Source organism: Amblyomma mixtum, chromosome 1 (assembly GCF_055824585.1).
Source record: "Amblyomma mixtum isolate Tamu chromosome 1, ASM5582458v1, whole genome shotgun sequence".
NCBI lineage: Eukaryota > Metazoa > Arthropoda > Arachnida > Ixodida > Ixodidae > Amblyomma > Amblyomma mixtum.
The window spans coordinates 7,812,411-7,833,707 of record NC_143012.1 but is presented as its reverse complement, the minus strand read 5'-3'; the positions used below and the strand labels follow the sequence as shown (position 1 = coordinate 7,833,707).

Below are 21,297 nucleotides of genomic sequence, written 5' to 3'. Positions count from 1 at the left end.
AGGGATGGGCATGACAGTTAAACAAATATCGTCTTGATGGCGTTCTTAAATTGGATGGCGTTGATGTGATGCACGGCGTCCTGTGGTAGATCACTCCAGTCCCGGGATGACATGACGAAAAAAGATCGGGAATGAGCGGTGGTTCTTGCGGTGGGGGCGTAGACGGCCTTATGGTGGTTAATACGGCTTGAGAGGCGATAAGCCGGGGATATGACCGATTCTCCTAAAGATGAATGATAAAACATATGAAAGAGGCACAAACGAGAAATTTTTCGTCGCGTCTCAAGGCTGCGTAAGTTAGCTCTAGATTTTAAAGCAGACACACTAGTGTAGTACGAATAATCAGAATAAATAAAGCGGATAGCTCGATTTTGTATTTTTTCTAAGGTTAAAGAGAGGTTAGACTGGTGAGGATCCCATATTGCTGAAGCATATTCTAGTTTAGAACGGACAAAAGTTATGTATGCTAATGATTCGATGGATGGGGTGGCAAATCGTATGTTGCGCCGTATGAAACAAAGGGTACGATTAGCTTCGTTAGCGATGTTCATGATATGAGATGACCATGTTAGGTTTTGCGTTACAGTAATACCCAAGTACTTACAGGAAGAGACGGACGACACCTCTGAACCGAAAAGAGTGTATTTATAAGGAGTATGCATCTGCCGACGATGGAATGAAATTAAACATGTTTTGGAAATATTGAGAAACATTAACCAACGTTCGCACCAAGCTTAGATTCGGTTAAGATCTGCTATGACACTATGGATGTATGCGAACTAACAGGACGGACTGAAATGTGAACGCTGCCTCGTGTGTTTTTAACGTGATAGAATTTGGGGTCCCATTCAGCGGAAAACAGAGCGTCATCGTCCTCGGCGGCGTGAGCGAGAAATCCCCATAGAAGCCCCTGGAGCATTTGCCACCAAGGTCACGTGACACTACGACATCATCCCAACGTGCCCACCGGATTGCGATCGAACTGCCCACCGTGGCAGCTGGCAGTAAAATTAATGATTCGTGGCGAGCAGTTGCTGGGAAAGCGCAACCTGAGGCCTTCGCAACCTCCTTCTTGCAACTTCCTTCCTTTCTTCCTTCCTTCTTTCTTTCTCCCCTTCTCCCTTTCTTTCTCCCTTTCTCCTTTTCTTTTCCCCTTCTCCCCTTCTGCCTTTCTTTCTTTCTTCCTTCCTATCTTCCTTAAGTAGAACATGTTGTCGGGCTAGTTGGTTCAATACTTCAGACATGGCAGTTGCGCGAAACACACACAAACAAGACAGGTTACGGGACGAGCGCATACTTGCAACTGATTTTATTCAAAAAAGCCCAGCACATCTTTAAAGGAGGAAAATAGAATGCACTTTGAGCATGCGCATCGAAATTATACATCATGTGGCAATCAGTAGCATACCAAGATCTGAACTTACATCGCCTTATCGAGAAAGGCTACCTCGCTATTGTACAGTGCAACCGAAGAATCACTGATGCATGCTTCTCCTCTTTTCTTTATTAAATACGCTTCCAACACTTCACGTGCGATTGCATCTCGACTCTTGCCCAGAGCTCTAATCTCATTAAGCCGTGGCCGACAGTGACTACGGTACAGGCAATGATTTGCCAAATTGGATCCCTTCCCCGTTGTTAGCGATAACCCATGTTCTCGTGCACGATCGTTCAAGCAGCGTCCAGTCTGGCCTACGTATACGTTTTTCCACAAGTCAGTGGTATTTCGTAGACAACTCCGACGTCGCATTCCGCAAAGGGCCTAGCGTGCTTCTTGTCACAACCACTTTTCTTTGTTCCTTGATTGGTGATGCGGGGGCACAGCTTCGCCAGTTTGGACGGTGCTGTAAACACCATTGGCACACTGTACTACTTTCCCGCCACCTTCTTCAGGTTGTGTGACACTTTGTGCACGTACGGCATGACTACTGGTCTTGCTTTGCTTTGCTTTGCTTTGCTTTCCTTCCTTCCTTCCTTCCTTCCTTCCTTCCTTCCTTCCTTCCTTCCTTCCTTCCTTCCTTCCTTCCTTCCTTCCTTCCTTCCTTCCTTCCTTCCTTCCTTCCTTCCTTCCTTCCTTCCTTCCTTCCTTCCTTCCTTCCTTCCTTCCTTCCTTCCTTCCTTCCTTCCTTCCTTCCTTCCTTCCTTCCTTCCTTCCTTCCTTCCTTCCTTCCTTCCTTCCTTCCTTCCTTCCTTCCTTCCTTCCTTCCTTCCTTCCTTCCTTCCTTCCTTCCTTCCTTCCTTCCTTCCTTCCTTCCTTCCTTCCTTCCTTCCTTCCTTCCTTCCTTCCTTCCTTCCTTCCTTCCTTCCTTCCTTCCTTCCTTCCTTCCTTCCTTCCTTCCTTCCTTCCTTCCTTCCTTCCTTCCTTCCTTCCTTCCTTCCTTCCTTCCTTCCTTCCTTCCTTCCTTCCTTCCTTCCTTCCTTCCTTCCTTCCTTCCTTCCTTCCTTCCTTCCTTCCTTCCTTCCTTCCTTCCTTCCTTCCTTCCTTCCTTCCTTCCTTCCTTCCTTCCTTCCTTCCTTCCTTCCTTCCTTCCTTCCTTCCTTCCTTCCTTCCTTCCTTCCTTCCTTCCTTCCTTCCTTCCTTCCTTCCTTCCTTCCTTCCTTCCTTCCTTCCTTCCTTCCTTCCTTCCTTCCTTCCTTCCTTCCTTCCTTCCTTCCTTCCTTCCTTCCTTCCTTCCTTCCTTCCTTCCTTCCTTCCTTCCTTCCTTCCTTCCTTCCTTCCTTCCTTCCTTCCTTCCTTCCTTCCTTCCTTCCTTCCTTCCTTCCTTCCTTCCTTCCTTCCTTCCTTCCTTCCTTCCTTCCTTCCTTCCTTCCTTCCTTCCTTCCTTCCTTCCTTCCTTCCTTCCTTCCTTCCTTCCTTCCTTCCTTCCTTCCTTCCTTCCTTCCTTCCTTCCTTCCTTCCTTCCTTCCTTCCTTCCTTCCTTCCTTCCTTCCTTCCTTCCTTCCTTCCTTCCTTCCTTCCTTCCTTCCTTCCTTCCTTCCTTCCTTCCTTCCTTCCTTCCTTCCTTCCTTCCTTCCTTCCTTCCTTCCTTCCTTCCTTCCTTCCTTCCTTCCTTCCTTCCTTCCTTCCTTCCTTCCTTCCTTCCTTCCTTCCTTCCTTCCTTCCTTCCTTCCTTCCTTCCTTCCTTCCTTCCTTCCTTCCTTCCTTCCTTCCTTCCTTCCTTCCTTCCTTCCTTCCTTCCTTCCTTCCTTCCTTCCTTCCTTCCTTCCTTTTTTTTCCTCTACCATATTTTCTTTCCTTCATATCTTTCTTGCCCTTCTTCTCTCCCTTTTTTCTTTGTTTCTTCTCTCCATTCTCCTCTCTTTTGCATTGCGGTGCGACTTGATGACGGCTATCATTATCTGCAGCTTTCATAACATTGCATATTCACGCCTTTCAAGTATCTCCGTTTCGGCTTCACTCGGCCTCCACTCCCTATCTGACTAGGCCCCTCCAATCAACACTGACAAGGAAGGTCGAGACAGACACGGGAGCTCTAAAATCCGCTTTTTGAACTTCTCTCGGCTCGCTAGCTGAAATCTCTGTTGCCGGAAGTGCAACGGAGCAGATATCCGCGCAGTAAAACCCGACCTGGGAAGAAAGACCTTCGGGATAACGAAGCTGGGAGCCGGTCCTGCGGTTGTTTATTTGCTCGTTTCTTTCTGGCCCTTTCTTTCGTAATTTTTTTTTTTTTGCTCTTCACTGAATCTCCACGTTTTGCATTCGAACCTAATGTCATAGTGCCGTTTTGAATCTGTTGACTCCGAGATTTTTTTTTCTGTGTTTGCTTCTAGGAGAGGCTGAGAGAGAGAGAAAAATTCGCTGTTTTTCGTCTTGCGACACTGCGCGACAGCTTCTTTTCAGAAGGCACGCTGCGCTCATATTCTGTTAGTCACGTTTACATTATCCACGTTCTGAGGGATGACGCTTCCAAACTCTGCGCCCCGTACGCACCAACACGCAACGTCGACGCGAATAAACATCCCACACTTGAACTCCGCATTCTCGCAGCCTCCTTTTATTTCCACGAAGGCGAAACTCGGTTCATTTAATACCTTTTTTGCTTATGGCAGATGGCCCGAGCCTTTAGGACGAGGAAAATAAAATATACAAAACACGTTGGAGCAAAAAATATTGTTGTCCCGAGAACCCTTCGTAAGTAAGTTTTTCTATTCCCATGTCACTTTTGTTCGACTTCGCATATTTAAGAGGGGACAACGCTTTCCGCTACGCATTTGTGCCGAGTACCCGGCGTTATTTTTCTGATTCATAAACACTTCACCTCGTGGCTTCCTTGCAGAGTTCCTTCTGAGAACACTTAATGTCAGCAAAAAGAAAACGAAGAAATATTTAGGGCAGCAGATGCCAGCCTTCCTCGCGAACGTTGAAAAGTGGTTACGAATGCTTGTGCCCAAACGCATTCCCGTCCTCTATGACCCAGCAGAACAAAGAGGCTGTATCTTGCATTTGAGGTGCAGTTGGGTTTTTCAGCCTTGCCGAATCATGCGGGGCAGTCCGGACTTTCAATCCAAAGTGCCGGCGTGCTCATACCGGGAAAGTCAATTGTATTTTGATATTTAAGATACTTAAAAACAACATGCCCAGCTTACCGGGATATTAAGCAACTGTCGTCATCTGTTGGCCGCCGCTAGCGCGCACCGTCTAATTCATGGGGTTAATTTAAACTTTTAATTTTGAGAACATTACAGAGTCTCACGAGAGGTTCTACGATAATATAGTGATTATTACAACGGACATTTGCCTGTCGTTGCCAAATGAATATTCAGAACATTCGAAATTCCCACAGTGAATCTGGGAGCTCGGAGACACGAGGGGCATAGTGGCAGCTGTGCGAACTATAAAAGCGTTTGTCCAGGTTTCCTGGGCTTCCACAAGAGAGCATTGAGTGGCTCAGGTTGCTTATTAGGATGCCTGTATTTTTTATTGTTGTTCACCTCCTTGAACGCGGTTTAATCACTTTGCCACGCGAGACATGATTACAGTGTAAGGAAACAATTATGATCTCATGCGGTGGTGTTTAGCATTTTTAGCAATTTGTTGGTGCTTAGTTGGTTTGGTTTATGGGGTTTAACGTCCCAAAGCGACTAAGGCTATGAGAGACGCCGTAGTGGAGGGCTCCGGAAATTTCGACCACCTGGGGTTCTTTAACGTGCACTGACATCGCACAGTACACGGGCCTCTAGAATTTCTCCTCCAAAGAAATTCCAGCCGCCGCGGCCGGGATCGAACCCGCGTCTTTCGGGCCAGCAGACGAGCACCATAACCGCTCAGCCACCGCGGCGGCTGTTGGTGCTTAGTGGTTGGTCGTCTTCAAACTGAGCACAGCCGAAGGCGATGACCACGTTTAGCCTGACGAGCATGCAGTGTTCCTGCTGCAGTCATCGCCGCCGAACTCAGCCCTCTCTTTGTGAGCAAAAGTTCGTGCAATGAACAGTTTGCCGGCAAAGCCTTCGTCTGCCTGTCTGTACGTCGCCAGCCCATCATGGAAATTTTAACAATACACTCAAATACAATGGTAGGAAAAGAAATTTAAATCAAGAACATGAGAAGTATAAGCATCGCACCTTGCTCTAAGGTACTGTAAAAAAATAATTTTCAATGAATACAAGACAAAAGAGCCAAAAATAAAATAAGTAATGGAAACAATGAGCTAGTGTGTACAGTCGTATGTAAAAATTTGGTGCTTGGTGGTCAGGTATGCGAGCAGTACTGCCACAAAGACCACTGTACGCGTTTGATGCCAAGGGGTAATACACACGGTTCGAAGGTTTTTGTGGAAGATGAGCTTCAAATTGAATATATGCCGTCACGGAGTAGGAAGACGGGTAAACAGGTAATAAACAGGACGGAGCAATCGCGTTATGTCCGGAGCCATTGAATCATGTCAGTTTGACTTGGAACGTTATCGAACGGTGAGGGCGGAAGCTGGGCAAGAACCCTCTTACGCTACCTATGGAATCAAGACTGCCAGAACCGAGACCCTCGTTAAGATATTTAGCAGACAAGGGAAGGGAAATGAGGTACTCGTTTGACATGCCTATGAAGGAAGTGAAGGCATCGAAACCAATGTCTCTCCCATATCTCTCCAGTTAGTCCTGTCCTGTGCCAGCTTCGGCAACCTTATCCCCGCATACTTCATAATATCATCTGCCCCCTCCTCCCCCCTCCCTGCTTGCCTTCTCTTGGAATCCACTCTGTTACCCTTTAAGACCAGCGGTTATTTTGCCTTCGCACTGCCCTGCCCAGGCCCATTTCTTCCTCTCGATTTCGACTAGGATATCATTAGCCCGAGTTTTTTCTCTCACCCACTCCGTCCGCTTCCGGTCTCTTAACGTTACACCTGTCATTTTTAAGGCGAAAGCCTTTAATGCCTTATCGTTGTCGATAGAATGGTTGTCAGCAGAGGGGCCACGCTTTTCGGTTGGTCGAAATGGTTATGGCGTCAGAGTGCGCGGATTCGAAGTAATGAGGTCACCCACAGATGCCTAACGCCCTCTTTTGGAGCACACGACAACTAATAAAATAGCTGTCGTCCGCTCCGACAGGGGGCGTAAGGCGTTCGTGGGTGACCCCATTACATACCTTATTACTGCGAGCAGAGCCATGGATACAACCGAAGTCATCGAAACAGAGAAAGGGTCGTGATAAAGAAGCAGTCAAAGTCGGCAGTCAAAGTGTGTAGTTGTAGTGTGTAGTCAAAGTGTGTAGTCAAATAAAGCACTACTACAGTACAAACAGTCCCGCAGTCAATGCCAAACAGTGCACCAGGAAAGGCTTTCGCCTTGCAGCACTTTAGAGAGCCAAAGTGCACCCTGAATTTTTTGCTTTCCATAGCTGCCTGCGTTGTCCTCAACTTAAGCTGTACCCTTTTCGTTAGCCTTCACGTTTCTGTTTCATAGGCGAGTGCGGGTAAGATACACATTTCCTCCATTTTCTTGTTTCAGCTAATCTGTGAGCACCTAGCTGCCTCCACTATGTGATGCGACTACGAAACCCGTGGAATAAAGAACACAATTTGCGGAACACTGCCGCGGTCTGATGTCTTCCGTGGAGCGGAACGCGTCGGCGGCTGGCGTTCTGTCAGCCACGGAAGAGGAAGACGTGCCCGAAGACTACGACTACGAGGAGTCGGCGTGGCGCTTCGACCTCGCCGACCTGGTCCCCACGGCGGCCGTGTACGGGGCCACCCTGCTGCTGGGGCTGGTGGGCAACCTGCTCATCGTGTACACGGTGGCCCGGTTCCCGCGCATGCGCTCCATCTCCAACCTGTTCCTGGCCTCGCTCGCCTCGGCCGACCTGCTCATCGTGCTGCTCTGCGTGCCGGTCAAGTTCGGCCAGCTCTTCTCCTACACCTGGACGCTGGGGGAGCTGGGATGCAAGCTGCTCCTCTACGTGCAGCACGTGTCCATGATCTGCTCCGTACTCAACCTCACATTCCTCAGCATCGAGAGGTAGGAGCTATTTCACAGCCCTCAAGGCACGTTCATTTTGCACTATGATATCATCATGCCTCCAACTTCTACGGTTCTCTGAACTAGTGATTTCCGTACTTCACTATCGAACACGGCGTCGACGTTCCTAGTGTTAGTAAAAAGTCGACTGAAAAGAACACATTTCAAAGACTGCAACATGTACAGTGACACATAGCCTCGGGCAATATATATAAGCACGGACGGGCAAGCGCGAAGCCAAATTGTACCCTGGGGGCTTGTCCGTAATAGGCAGCAGACATGTAGTGATTCACTCGATAGACCATACCAAACGGAGCACACAGAAACTGCGTTCTAAACGTGTACCTTTTTAGCGGGCTAGAACTAGAGCACGCATTCGCATATTTCGCCTTTATTTGTCTGTCCAGTCCCACCGTACCCACAGGGGCAGGAGGCAGTAAAATTAACGACTGGTGGCAGGAAGCTACTCGAGAAGAGCAACCTAGGTCTCACAAGCTCCCAAGGTGGCAGTACTTGCCATCGCAGGGAAGTGCCGCATCGCATCATCATTGTTCCAGGAGTGGTATGAGAACTGCCAGGTATATATGAATGCAAAGTCAAGAATGGTCAATTCCTCAGATATGGCCATTAAGCTATTAACGCTATGGCTTCATACCCTCAAGGCGGAGCTTAAGTCTGATTTCGCAGATAATTGGCTGAAGTCCGCTTCACATTGAAAACCGAGCCTCGAACCAAAACTGAAGTGGAACACGAAGTGGTAGCGCAGCTACACTGTATTTAGCCTAACCACGCTAAAACTTCCGTCATTTTTTTTTTTGCATAGCCACAAACAATGTCGATTCCTCGTTTGTAATTTTCGCGATTCGCGTTTACGGTCTGCACTCAGCACTGGAAATATTCATCGTTATACTTAAGTTCCCTCGCAACGTTTCGTTCTACAGTATACCACTTCTCGGTCACAGCATTGCAGTACTGCCGAAGGGTTCCTCTTTTAATGAACTCTTTGTCGCGTGCATTGTCTGCTCTCGCTCTTGCAACTTGGCATGCCCTGATCCCTCCCGGAGAAATCGATGGTTGGAATTTTCGCCGAAGCGCAGCAGTCAGTGAGCCCAAAGGTGACTGACCTCGAGCAGCAGGGGGGGGGGGGGGGGGGGGGGGGGGGATATTCAACACGCACATATTTCTAACCCTGTTTTTGATGACGTGTCGCCCATTGAGACGTTCATCATAAAATTCCTGCAAAATGAAAGCACGGATACTGTTATTTCTAAGTAAAACTCCCTAAAAATTCGGAGCTGAGGCCAATGCCAATTAAAAAAAAGCAATTTTTGAACGTTTGTTGGAGTTATTCAGAGCTATCGCAAGGTATAACCGTACGGTGTGATGCAATTTGAAGTTGGTCACTTCACTTCAGGCTTAACATGCTCCTACAAACATGCACTAAAGCATTTTTTTTTTTTTTTTGTTGCAAGAAGGCTGAAGGAATGCGTGCTTAGGTAGCCGAAGGATTCCTCTATACTGAACCGACATTTCTGCTCCACACTAAGCGACCGCCACGCAAAGAAAAAATTACTTGCGCGCTTTGGCCGAAACCAATGCGATAACGATCAAATGGCGCGGGACTGTACAGCCTGCAGAGAGCAGCCTCCGGGTTGTTAGCTGCAAAAACGTGCACCAGATGACGTCATACTTTACAGCCTTGCAGAAGACGTCAACTATCCACTTACGGCGTTACTTGCCATAATCTTCTCCCGTGGTTGTGGTTGCCTCTGGAGGAATTGTTTGTCATTTCTTCGTAATCCCCGCCGAATGCCCAGGCTCATAAAAAATAGAAGAAAAAATGGCCACTCCCAAAAGTCCCATATACACCCTTCTCTTCTGCGGATGAGTCCTTTTACGAGGTACCGAAAACACAAAGCATCGTCTGCTAGTAGCTCGGTAATCAAGAAAATTGAGCCACGTGGAATTAACGACCGCGTCCAAAAGGGAATTGTGAATTTCAGGCCTCCGTGGAAACAGGCGCCGTCGAAAACATTTACGCAGCTCCACATTTTCTCAACGTCACCGCAACCAAAAGGGCTTCCGTGGTGCAGCTTATCTTTAGGTGGCCATAAGCGCTGCGCGCCTCCCCCCCCTCCCCCCCCCCCCCCCCCTCCCTGACTCCGTCTCATTCGGTTAGGCCGCATTGGTGGGCCTGTTTACAGAGAAGCTCACAAAGCCACCTTTTTCGCTGCTGGAGAGCAAAGTCAATCGAGCTGAGTGCCTGCTACCTTTACGCGGGCTGACGCCACTTTTAAAAGTGGCGGCTGCCGACGCTAATCCTGTAAGGATTGAAGGGATACTTAAATTGATGCTGTTGCAGTATATCTTGCACAACATTTTGTAGCCCTTTATAGCTTTCTGTTGAATTAGTGGACATTATCTTTGCGGTTGTTTTTCTTTCACAATAGCAGCCCCATCGTAGGTAACCGATGACTGAGCGAGTGAAAACAGGAAAACAGAAAAGGGCCGAGAGGAACAAAAAGACAGTGCGGAAATCGACGCTTCTGCTTATTTTAATGTTTTTTTTTTCTGGTCTTTTTGACACACACTTGTCGAACCCACACGCGCGTATCTAGTTTAAAGGTGAAGAATGAAAAAAGCAACTACAAAAACAAATGAAGCGTTTCAGAAGAAATCGCTTTGTTCCTTATTGTCGACATGAATATTTTAGGGACTCATCGCAGTAATTACAACCTGGTAAAAACGCCAAGTCAAAAAGAAAAAGCAGGTGCTATATCTTGTCAAGAATGCGATTTACCATCGCTACTGCACTACGGCCGTGGTGGACTTCCGCACGCCAGGCTTCGTTTTCAGGTGTCGTGAGAGAACGTGCATGGAACGCGAGCTGAATCTAAAGGAAAGCAGCTACTGCCCACCTTCTCCTTTTTTCGGGCGTTTCAGGAACCCGTTTGCTACTTTTCGGCTTTCGAGGGCTGCAGAAACAAGTCACGGTAAACAAATTGAGCTAACATTCTTGTACCACGCAGCCGATGTCGTCCTCGAGTTTCTGCTGTTGCCAAGTGACGTAATGAGTCACGTCGTCCCTAAGCCTAGCCGGTTAGCTCTCTATGACAGTGGTTTTATTAAAATCAGCGAACATAGAAGGAAAAGGTGGTCGCCGGCCACAGCAACTGCTATTAACTCTCACAAGTAGCTCAGCTTCGGCTGTGAGAATAAAAGAAACATGAGAGAAGACAGGAAGGGGTAGTGCAGGTAGAACGGATAGCGAGAAGGGATAGGGGTGAGAATAGGCGCAGATATGTCTACAGAATCACATTCACGCACCCACACTTATTCATAAAAAATAAAATCTTGCAATTCCTGCAAGGCGGGAATACACACGTGCTAGAGCAATGCCTCCTTAGACAACGGTTAGTCGCTTAGCGCGCCGCCTACTTGGTTTTCCGAAGGGTTCCGGGGCACGTAGTGATTGCACCCCGAGGTTTTCACTATGCCCTACAACGTGTTTGTGCATGTGCTCGAGTGGTGGTTACAACGAACTTTAAAAATACCTATTTTCACGTGTAAGTGAAGATAGGGAGAACGGGGGAAAAGTAAGAAGAAGTCTAAAGAAGGTACCTATCGTAACATAGAGTTGTCAGTACTGCACCCTGATAGTTAAGTACACTATTCAGTGTTGAGCGCTTCCCTTGATTTTCCTATTGTGCTCTCTATAAACTACGCACACTTGCAAGCACGTGTGCTGCACTTGTGCTGCAGGTGTGCTCCACATGTGCTCCATGTGGGTCCAACTATATCGCTCACGTGCTATTTTATCTCTCCCTCCATATCCTCTCCAGGTACTACGCGGTGATCCACCCTGTTCGGTCCCGCTACCTGTGCACCTTCAGCCAAGCCCGTCGGGTGATCATCTTCATCTGGGTAGCGGCCATCCTCACCGCGCTGCCCATCATATTCGTCCAGGTGCGGTCACCCCCCAGAAAAGTGTGCTCACATCAAAAAAAAAAAAAATAATCTCTGGGGTTCAACGTGGCTTGAACATAGTTATACGAGTGAAAGCTCTGTTAAGTACGGTCTCCACTGTCTCAAATCAAATTCCAAGGTCAAGGTGAAAGGTCAGGGTCTGGTACACAATGGTCATAGTCATGTGATCACGTGGTCATACTACCATAGCTTGGGCCATACCACCACGTAGTCAAGTTCGGTTAGACCTTGTGAGCGAATGAATGTCATTCTCCATGTGGTGCCCACTGTCTCAAATGAAATTTCGAGGTCATTCGAGCTTAAGCTTCACCTTGAAGGTGTCAAGTGATAGCGTTATTCCGTACGTTCAGAAGCCAGGGCCCTCTTTGCAAACAACTTCACAGACACGGATAATACTCTTAACTTTTTACTTTTCATTATTTTTAACTGTTTTTTTTTTGCTACAGCAGACAAGGCCTTCCGTTAATCAAGTCGAATTAACGTTTCTCAGTTGTCGAGTGGTAGCGTGCGGCTCACGATCAAAGGGCAGTGGTTCGATTCTCATCTCAGCTATTCTTGTTCAGAGACACTACGTAATGATGACGGAATGACGTCACGACACTATACACCAATGAAAAATTTCTTTAACGTTAACGCGTTAAAAGTCAATGAAGGCTACTCCTCCGTCATGTGATCACTTCTCACTAAATATAATGAATCATTTTCGTGCTTCACTTTCTGGCTAATAAGAATTTCCAATAATAATCACGATATCTCCGTCTGTGGTCTGTGCGATCGGCCAGTGGGCATTTCTTAAAAGGGAGATTGAGGAATAGCTTCATACAATCTTTTTTTCTTAGTAAACATCCACTGGTTTTGTTTTATGCGGTTGAACGTCACAAAGCGACTCAGGTAATTTCGACCACCTGGGGTTAATTAACATGCGCTGACATTGCACAGTAAAAAACTATTTCGCACATTGTCGCTATGCAAGTGTTTGCTCGGTTGCCAAATACGCATTTAATGCTAGGTAATTTGAACCTGAACTTTATTCCGCCAGAGTTCATGCTCGTGACGTAAGCCCCCAAAAGAAGGCCGTGAACGGCGCTTAGAAGTGAATGGCGATGTAGCGTGGCCTCAGAGACCCACGGTTTTGCCTTGAGGCCATCGTCGTTTGCTCGTGAAAACGACCTGTGCGAGAGATACCTGCATCTCTCTTTTTGTTCTTTTCTAGCACATAAAAGATCCGGTTTGTAGTGAAAAGGGCTTTTTTTTTACAGTTTACAGTAATTTATTGATACAGATGAGCTTGACTTTTTCCTTTGTCCCTTTTTGGGCTGCGGAGGAAGACGGTATTGTTTCCGTTATCCTTGCCAGTTCTTCATCGTGCGAGAGAACCCAAAGGCAGGGAGTTTTTTTGTTTATTTTTTGTTTTCTGGCTGTAAAGACCTTGCTTTCAGTTAAGAAAATGATTAGCTAGGCAGACTAAATGGTGACGGCTGTTCAGCATGAGTCTGCGGTTTAGATTCTAGCTGCAACGGCAAGATTTCAGTAGAAATGAATAAGCGGATCTCGGGCCCGTGTCGCATTGGCCGACCGACGCCGACGGCCACGAGTGACGCAGCACCGCGACGCGTTTGAGGGGCCTAGCGAGCTTTATCGCCGCTAATTCAGTCACGGCAAAGAATTTGGGCGCCGTTTGAGCGACGAAATGGCGCAGCGGGGTCCGTGTGATTCAATGGTACTAGATGCGGCGGAACTAGGCTTGCTAGCGATGGCACCTCGATCAGACTGACTGTGTCTGCATTACAGAACAGACCCCATGAACACTGTCTGGCATGGTGTCGCGAAGTTGCCTCCTACCAGCTGCCTCAATTCCGTTGCCGTATGTGAGAGCAGACGCGTCTCACTTGCTGTAGGCAGTGGTAGCCCATGATTAGGAACTCTTGGCCTCAGACGTTTAGCAGTTTCGAGTCATACAACAAAAATGAACCGACTTCGTAAATTTCAATGTCTTGATTGTTTCGAGCCCATTCGGGCACTCTACTAAAAAAAAATGCTATTTATGACGACAACACACAACTTTTACATGGCGTGCTCAAACTGCTTCCCGTCCATTGCGATGCACAGAAGAAGGAAAGCGTCTGCTGGAACCTTCTGATGTGATATCCTCACACTTAGCTCGAGACCTTCAAGGTCATCCGGTTTCTTCTTAAATATCTCATTTGTAACATATCCTCAGGTAAAGAAATAAAACGAAGATAGATCGATCGACACAGGAGGCTAGGCTGTGGTTCCACAACGCCCACTCCATTGCATAGGAGAGAACTCGCAATGCATTGCGCAGCCGACGCAGAAAAATACGGCGGGGCTCCGTCATACTGGAACCACTTTTTGCCCATGCACCATAAAACTCCACTATCATCATCGTCTTTTTTTTTTTTTTCAACCAGCCAGTGGCAACACTGCGGCAAATTCAGACACGACGTCCTTTAGAACGCAGTCTGTGCATTTCTTTCGAGTAAGGTTTCCGTCGATTACCTAAGGATCAACGATACAGCCGTTATCAATGCCACACCAAACATTTACTGACCACTCCACCTGGTTCTTACGCTCACGTAGCTAATATGCGTTCCGGTCGCAGCAATAATGGACGTTCCGCAAATTTATAATCGAGTTCCTGCAAAACTGGGCCCCGTCAGTGCAAAGCACTCGGTGGGAAAAAAGTCCTGGTTTTCATTGCATTGAATCAGGCACCGTTTTCAAAAATAAAGCCGTTTTTGAAAGTTATTTGCACTTACCATCTGGTGAAGACGCACATGAGAAAGGTGGGAGCGGTGAAGAATATTGATACAAATGTCGGACGGGTCAGCAGACGAAGGAAGGACGTTGGGCAGCATACAGTCCAGATGACAGTTGCTCCGCGTTCATTTGCGCACTCACATAGCGATCTCAATGTCCACTTTCTCGAGAACGTAGTATCGGAGTTGCGCTGGCGCTGCCGTTCTCAAAATAGTCACGCTGCGACGTTGAACTTTCGGTCCTGATAAGGGCAAGGTGACACTTCCGCACGTTTAAGTAATGCGAGGCACTGAGACTGCAACGGGAGGGTCGCACGCGCATCCCAGAACAAGCACCTCAAAGGAAAACGTGAACGCTTTTTTGTAACCGCAACAACCGCCTAATACAATACAGCCACTGCCGTGCAAACGCTTCTTGCTTCGAGGACGAAACTTTTCTGTCTGACGCACTTCCCGACACGCAACGATCATACCCGAACAGTAGCTAAACCTGGCGACTAAATGAACGGGTGATGAGGCATCACATCTAGCCCGTCTGATAGCCACATAAAAAAGTGACGAAGACAAAGAAAAAAAAACTGCAGACAGTGGCTATCAGCGCTCAGAGAATCTACGGCCGCAAGCTAGCGATGACTATTCTTTATTTGGCGCCGAGCGACGCAGCAAAAGATAACGGCGCCCGTCGTCCAAGCTGAGCATCGAGGCTCCCTAGTCGGGGGAATTGCCGCACATGTTTAGACTTGGGCGCCGCAGCCGCTGCAAGACGACGACAGTGGATGTTGCTCTCTGCAATAGATTTTCGGCGTTCCTCATGCGCTCAGTTCCGGTTTTTGGGATGAAAAAAAAAAACGCTAGTTTTTCTCGCTGTGCAGGGCTTAAGAGAACGACTTTTTGTTCACTTGAAAACTTATACGTCACAGTCTTCTCCTCTGTGGCCACAAACTCGCCATTAGCAATAACAGCTAAACTTGGGTAATTAGACATTTATTTATTAACGTTTATTTTCTTATTAGGTAGCAAATTAGCGTCCGCCGCAGTTCTTAATTAGCGCAATAATTAACGTCCGCCGCAGTTCTTCGCTTCCTCCTGAAGAGGCTTTCTTTTAAGCATGAAATGCTTTTAGCTCCCGTTGTCGGCAGTGTGGTGACATCACGCCGAGACCGAGAGCCATCATCCGGGCTCTGAACCGAGAACATCCGGGCACCGTACGAGACTTAACGAGATTTAACGAGACTCTCTAAGCCCTCCTACGCGACCGCCATGCAAGCGCCGGTTGGTCTCCAAACGAGTCACAAAAAATAACTGCTGCCAGTGCCTTCTCAATGTTTATCAAGATATCAGTCGAGCTGTGCGTTTGATAATGCACGGAATTATAATTTCCGACTTCTAATAACGCGTGCAAAAAGCACATACATGCCACAATATTTAAGCATGAAATGCTTTACGGTGCGGTTCGGGTGTCCACCGCGATGACAGAGAATTACTGCTCCATTTCCTGTCTTCAAAAAACGTTGCGTTGAAAGGGCAAGGCATCGCGCCGAACGGGTGGTGGCGTTCCTACCTTCCTGTAATGTGCGGCTCGGGTGTCCACCGAGATGGCAGAGAATTACTGCGTAATTTCCTTTCCTCAAAAAGCGTCTTGTTCAAAGGACGAGGCATCACTCCGAACGGGTGGTGGCGTTCCGCGCACTGCCTGGCAGCGCTACAACACGCTGTCGCGTTCCACTCCTAAAGGCGAAGCTTAAGCGTCATTAATTTGCAGTTTATTAGTATTTAGTCATTAATCAGGCATTACACACTAATCAGTAATTTGTCATTACTTCGTCATGAATTATGTGTGACGTAATCCAGTGGTAACATCACCAGTGTCACATACGCAAAGTGGTGCTGAAAACGCTTTCGCCTCTACGCACTTCGGACAGTTTCGAACGCGCTGCATATACATTTTTTGTCAGGCCTGCGTCTCGTCGTGTCCGCGTGCGCTTCGCATTATGCCCGTAAACATTTCATGCTTACTCTACTGTCGGTTACGGGAGAGGCAGAGTTTTTTTTTTTTATCGGAAAGGCTACTTTAAGAATTTTCGGAAATATTTGCTGTAACAACCTACACATGCGACCGAATAATAGTTTAAACCAAACTGCATCGGCACAGTGACTATTACGGAGCTCTGAGGGATGTTGCTTCCTTCCTTTGATGTTCATTCTTTGTTTCCCCGTTACTTTGATCCGTAAAATAATCTGCAGTATGCAAAAATAAAACAAACAAAAATACAAAAATAATACAAAAAATACAAAAATAAAATAATTCCACAGGGACGCGGAGAAACTTCGAAATTATTTACTCGCTTGAAAAGAGCGAATGTTGGGGGTGTTGCACAAAGTCGATGTAGACAGAGCAACCAACTTGAACGGCTGCTCGGGTCGCCGGTACTGCTACACGGTTCTCGAGAAAAAAAAAATTGCGTGGACACTTTGGCAACTAAACCGTTGAGAGGCGAAAGCCGACGACACTATGCCGTGAAGACTTCCGTTGGACGTGACGTCACACCGCTCCCGCGGCTATATCGATACCCAAATTGTACATCTTTCTGGGATGTGAAGTGTTAATTACGCTTAATAACACATTTCTCCACCTAATTTGACATAAATCCGACGTTTTTCCTACCATTCTGTGACAATTTTCACTATGCCGTGACGGCTTCCAGTGGATGTGACGTCACATTGTTCCTGTGGCTATATCGACGTCCGCGCTATTTCGAAGAAATTTGGACATTTTTACCTATAATTAATTAACTAATTAACCTACAGTCACTTGGTTTCTAGGTTCATTTTTCCTCCTCTGTCTGAAGCAACCATTGGTTTTCGTCTATCTTTTATAGTTCCCGTGTTAAACGCGTGTGACATGCTTTGTTAACGGGCGACAGTATGAGCCATTAAAAGCTTTCGCCCTAATATGACTGTCGGAGCAGAGCGAGTACACTTTGATTTCCAATTTCAGTTAGTGTGCAGAACTCATGCGTGTATTTCAAAGCGAACTGGTTTTTTGTTGTTTTTTTTTAGCAGGCAAGGGTGCTCGTTATGACATGCATGACGGAAGACAACGGTCACCGAGTCCAAGGAGCATAGAGAACCTTTTTTTATTTTATGTTGATTAATTTGAGATTAGTAGTATAGTTATCTTATTGTTTAAAGATTATTGATAAGAAATCAGAAGAAAAACTGCCACATGCCGCCGGTGGGATCCAAACCAATAACTTCCAAATTTCGCGTCCGGTTCTCTACCAACTAAGCTACGGCGACGGCCGTCCAATCTTCTAAACGAGCATTGAGAGTGTCACCAGCACCACCCTGGTCCATAGCGGCGGATGTAGTACGCCCTGTATTACCGCGAGTACCACGTGATCGAACGGGAAGGGTGGAAGCTGTGCGAGAACCCTCTTATGCTTTTAAACACCCATGTGCATTATAATGTACACGGAGCCTGACGGGGTGTGCCAGGATGAATTCATCAGCCATTTTGTGTTGGCTTTCGCCCACGGTGTTTGACTGTTATCTCTCTTTCTCTCTTTGCTCTTTGATGCACCCAGGTGCACGTGGAGATGGGTCTGCGGCGGCGCGCCTACTGGTGCATGCGTGACGAGGCGAGTCCCAATGCGTGGCGCTCCTTCGAGATCTACATGCTCATCCTGGTGCTGTGCATACCCACGCTGGTCATGGGCTACGCCTACGCCAAGATATGCGCCCAGCTCTGGATGGTGGTGCGGGAGAGGGCGCACCTCACCTCTGGAATGTAAGTCCCCCGGCCGCAATCCTCCAGTTCTTTTTTTTTTCTTTGCAAGAAGCACAGAAATCTCAGCCGCGTGAGCGATGTAAAATTTTCCTGAGGATTCATCATTGCCTCACTTTGAGAGCAAACGAGTGTCTCTCTGAGGCGGCACAGAGCCGTTTGGACTAGCGCGCTCAACAGAAACCAGGATTGTTATTCATCCAAGCCGAGAAATCCGACAGAGTCGGGTACGAAAGACGGCAAAATCTTTTGTCGTCCTGTCCTAAGGATACATTTTCAGTAGCAGCGACAGAGCTACTTCTGTCGCCACGACAAGGGACTATAGATTATTAAAGACAGAATACTATAGAAAACCCTGTTGTTATTTATCTGTTCATACAGCAAATCAACGTCCAAAAGTGCAACAAAAGGTGTGGTGTGACGGCAGAAAATTTCCTGTCATGTTTTTCCAACAAGGGTGGCCTCGACTCTCACCTTGCATAAAACTCACCAAAGAGCAGATCTTCCGTTGTCAGCATTGCATTTTTTTCCTTTTAGCGTTTTTGCTAACGTCAAAAGTGTTCCCCATTGGTTTTCTGTGGCAGTCTTGACTGCTCTATGCGAGTGATGGAAAACTTTAAATGAAAGATTTTGAACGTAATATGTGCATAACAGCACCTTACAATACACCGATGTTCAAAACTTTGGTCCAAGAAAGCTGGAAAGGAAACAAGCGTGAATTCGATCAAGTAGGCAGTCAGAGAACGTATAGAAAGTTATGAGCCGCAACAGTTTTGGAGGCGTTATTTTCATCAGGAAGGCTGATTTGAAGAGATGATTTACACTTTTCCTGAAATAAAACTTAATTTTGACCAAGCCAAACTATTAAGTGATCGTTGGACGAGAAGGGTCTTCAAAAGAATTTTGCCTTCGAAGAGGGCTATAAAAAAATTGGCAGTGGCTTAGCTCGGCTATGCCAGGATATACGTAGCGAAAGACACAGCTGGCGAAGCGAGCGGAGGCGAGCAGTGTGACGTCATACCAAACGGCGGCGGCGGCTCCACGGCGAGGCGCGCGGTGTGACGTCATGAAACAAGGCGCGGCGAGCGTGCGGCGTCCGCCAGCTGCGGCAGTTGCTAGGCAACGGCTCAAGGTCGGTCTCTGTGCCTCCTCGGAGCACCGCCACGGCGAAATCCCAAGTTCGTGGCCATTGTAGCTTTCGCTACAAAACCTGCAGGTTTTTCCGCTAAGTCATCGTGATGCAGCGAGAAAAACTGCGTAGAAGGCAGCATTTTCCATTATGTTGTGATGAACAACACTAAAAAATGTCGCGACCGTTACCTGCCTAGCTTTTAAAAGTCAATAACAGAGGTTAGTCTCTTCCCTTTTTGGCTGCGAAGAGAACTGGCCAATGTAAAAACCTACGCATGAAGACTGCGCAGCAAATGTGGGCAGCTGAAACATCACCAGAACGCGCGGTTTGCATCGGCTTGATGAGTGCTCAGCTGAGGCTTTTTTGTTCACTTGTACACCACGCGTTTCCATACAGCAGAACGCCCCCCGGCGGCAACTATCGATGACCACTGCTTGGGACACACACACACACACACACGCACACACACACACACACACACACACACGCACGCACGCACACACACGCACATACACACACGCACGCACACACACACACACACACATGCGAACTAGCCGGACCTCTTGCTCTTGTATGATCAGGACTACAAGCCGAGGGCATTGACTAGACGGTAGCTCATAAAACGGTAGCTCGTAGACATCAGTTTTAAGTAGCGGTCACTGCTCACGCAGGGCTTGCACGGAGATGATGGAAAAGACACCGGGAAAGCACGGATTCAGTGTCAACGGGGAAAGCAGAACGGTCGGCAAACCATCTCGTGCTGACGAAGACACTGTGAAGCAGGTAACTGGCACACTCTCCTCATTGCTTCAGTCACGCGATTTTGGTAGCCTCCCTAGTACAGCTAAACACTTCTTTTGCAGTGAATTCTTCGATTTTTTTTAGCAGTTTTTTTAGCAAGGGCTGCTCGCCAGACACTCCAAATGATGTAGAGTTACAAGGTTGGCGGAAACAATTTTCTAGAGTTAACCTAGAACTCGCGCAAGAATTACGGGGAAATTTTCTAGAATTAATTTTTAAGCTAGTTTCTGTGACAAATAGAATATCACGAACGCGACGGTTGAACCTAAATGGAGACTTGGCCGTCATTGTAGCAAATATAGTGTTTTCGCGTTAGCTTAACGTGCTTCCTACTAAAATCTCGGTCAGCAACAGTCTGCACTTGCTGGGCGATCCGCTATCGGTGCGTTGAGCGATCAGGCAATCAAGTGACAATGTCGTTTCTTCAACGTGGTTTTCCTCAGGTGATCAAGATGCTGATCCTGGTGGTGTCCCTGTTCGTGCTCTGCTGGGCGCCCATCCTGATCCTGAACGTGCTGACGGCGTTCGGTAGCGTCTCGGCGCTCAACTACTCCTACCTGAAGCCGCTGCGCACCTGCTTCCACCTGCTCTCCTACCTCAACAGCTGCGTCAACCCGCTCGTCTACGGCTTCATGTCCCGCTCCTTCCGGGTATCCTTCCGGGACGCGCTGTTCGGGTGCCTCCGGAAACGCGGAGCACCGCAGCGCGATGCGACGCTTCGCATGAGCAGAACGCGCACCACCAGCGTGAGCATGGGGCGCTCGGGAGCCTACGTCACGTGACGTCAGCCCCCGGAGCCGTGCGTCCGATGCATTCGCTGGTCGAGCTGCGGCCCTGCGCCGGAGGCCACGTCCACATCGGGTGTCCAAGGCTGATATGCGCCGGAACACTCCACGGAGCACTACGCTGAAACTAAGACCCCCAGTATGAAGAGGGAGAGGAGAACAAGAGAGTGGAAGAGGAAAATGAACTAAAACGTGTGTCTTCTCTCCTCCCCTGAGGCTTCACAAACCAGCCGTGGTCCGAAAGTGTCGGACTTTGCACGCAATCGAACTGCGTTGTCCGACGGATGCCACGTTTAACAGCCTGCTAAGTCGTTCGACAAGGGGCTTGGTCCAGAAAGGGCGCAGCGGTGTTTACGGAGCCTTTCCCAAGCGCACACCCTTGAAGAAAGCCGGGCGCCAAGCTGGGAAACGCTTGTACTCTTTTCACTGCCGGGTGTTCGACGGTGGATTTCAAACCAAGGCCATCCCACAGCCGAGACTGGCACCCAAACAACAAGACCACCGTTGCGGTGAATCAGGCTGGAAAAAGGATACTGAAGATACCTCTAATAAGAGTTCAGTACGTGCACTTCTGAC

General features: G+C 47.8%; 1 protein-coding gene across 1 annotated transcript in view; it reads left to right on the top strand.

Moving 5' to 3' along the window:
* LOC149365395 (QRFP-like peptide receptor) overlaps positions 1-20,810 on the top strand; it is a 96,032-nt gene extending 75,222 nt beyond the window's left edge. The window contains exons 2-6 of the mRNA XM_089542235.1: positions 6,943-7,449; positions 11,292-11,415; positions 17,804-18,006; positions 19,807-19,918; positions 20,380-20,810. Coding sequence (XP_089398361.1) covers positions 7,037-7,449; positions 11,292-11,415; positions 17,804-18,006; positions 19,807-19,918; positions 20,380-20,718 — 1,191 coding nt within the window. The 5' untranslated portion in view covers positions 6,943-7,036 and the 3' untranslated portion in view covers positions 20,719-20,810. The remainder of the gene's footprint in view (positions 1-6,942; positions 7,450-11,291; positions 11,416-17,803; positions 18,007-19,806; positions 19,919-20,379) is intronic.
* Positions 20,811-21,297: the final 487 nt, after the last annotated feature.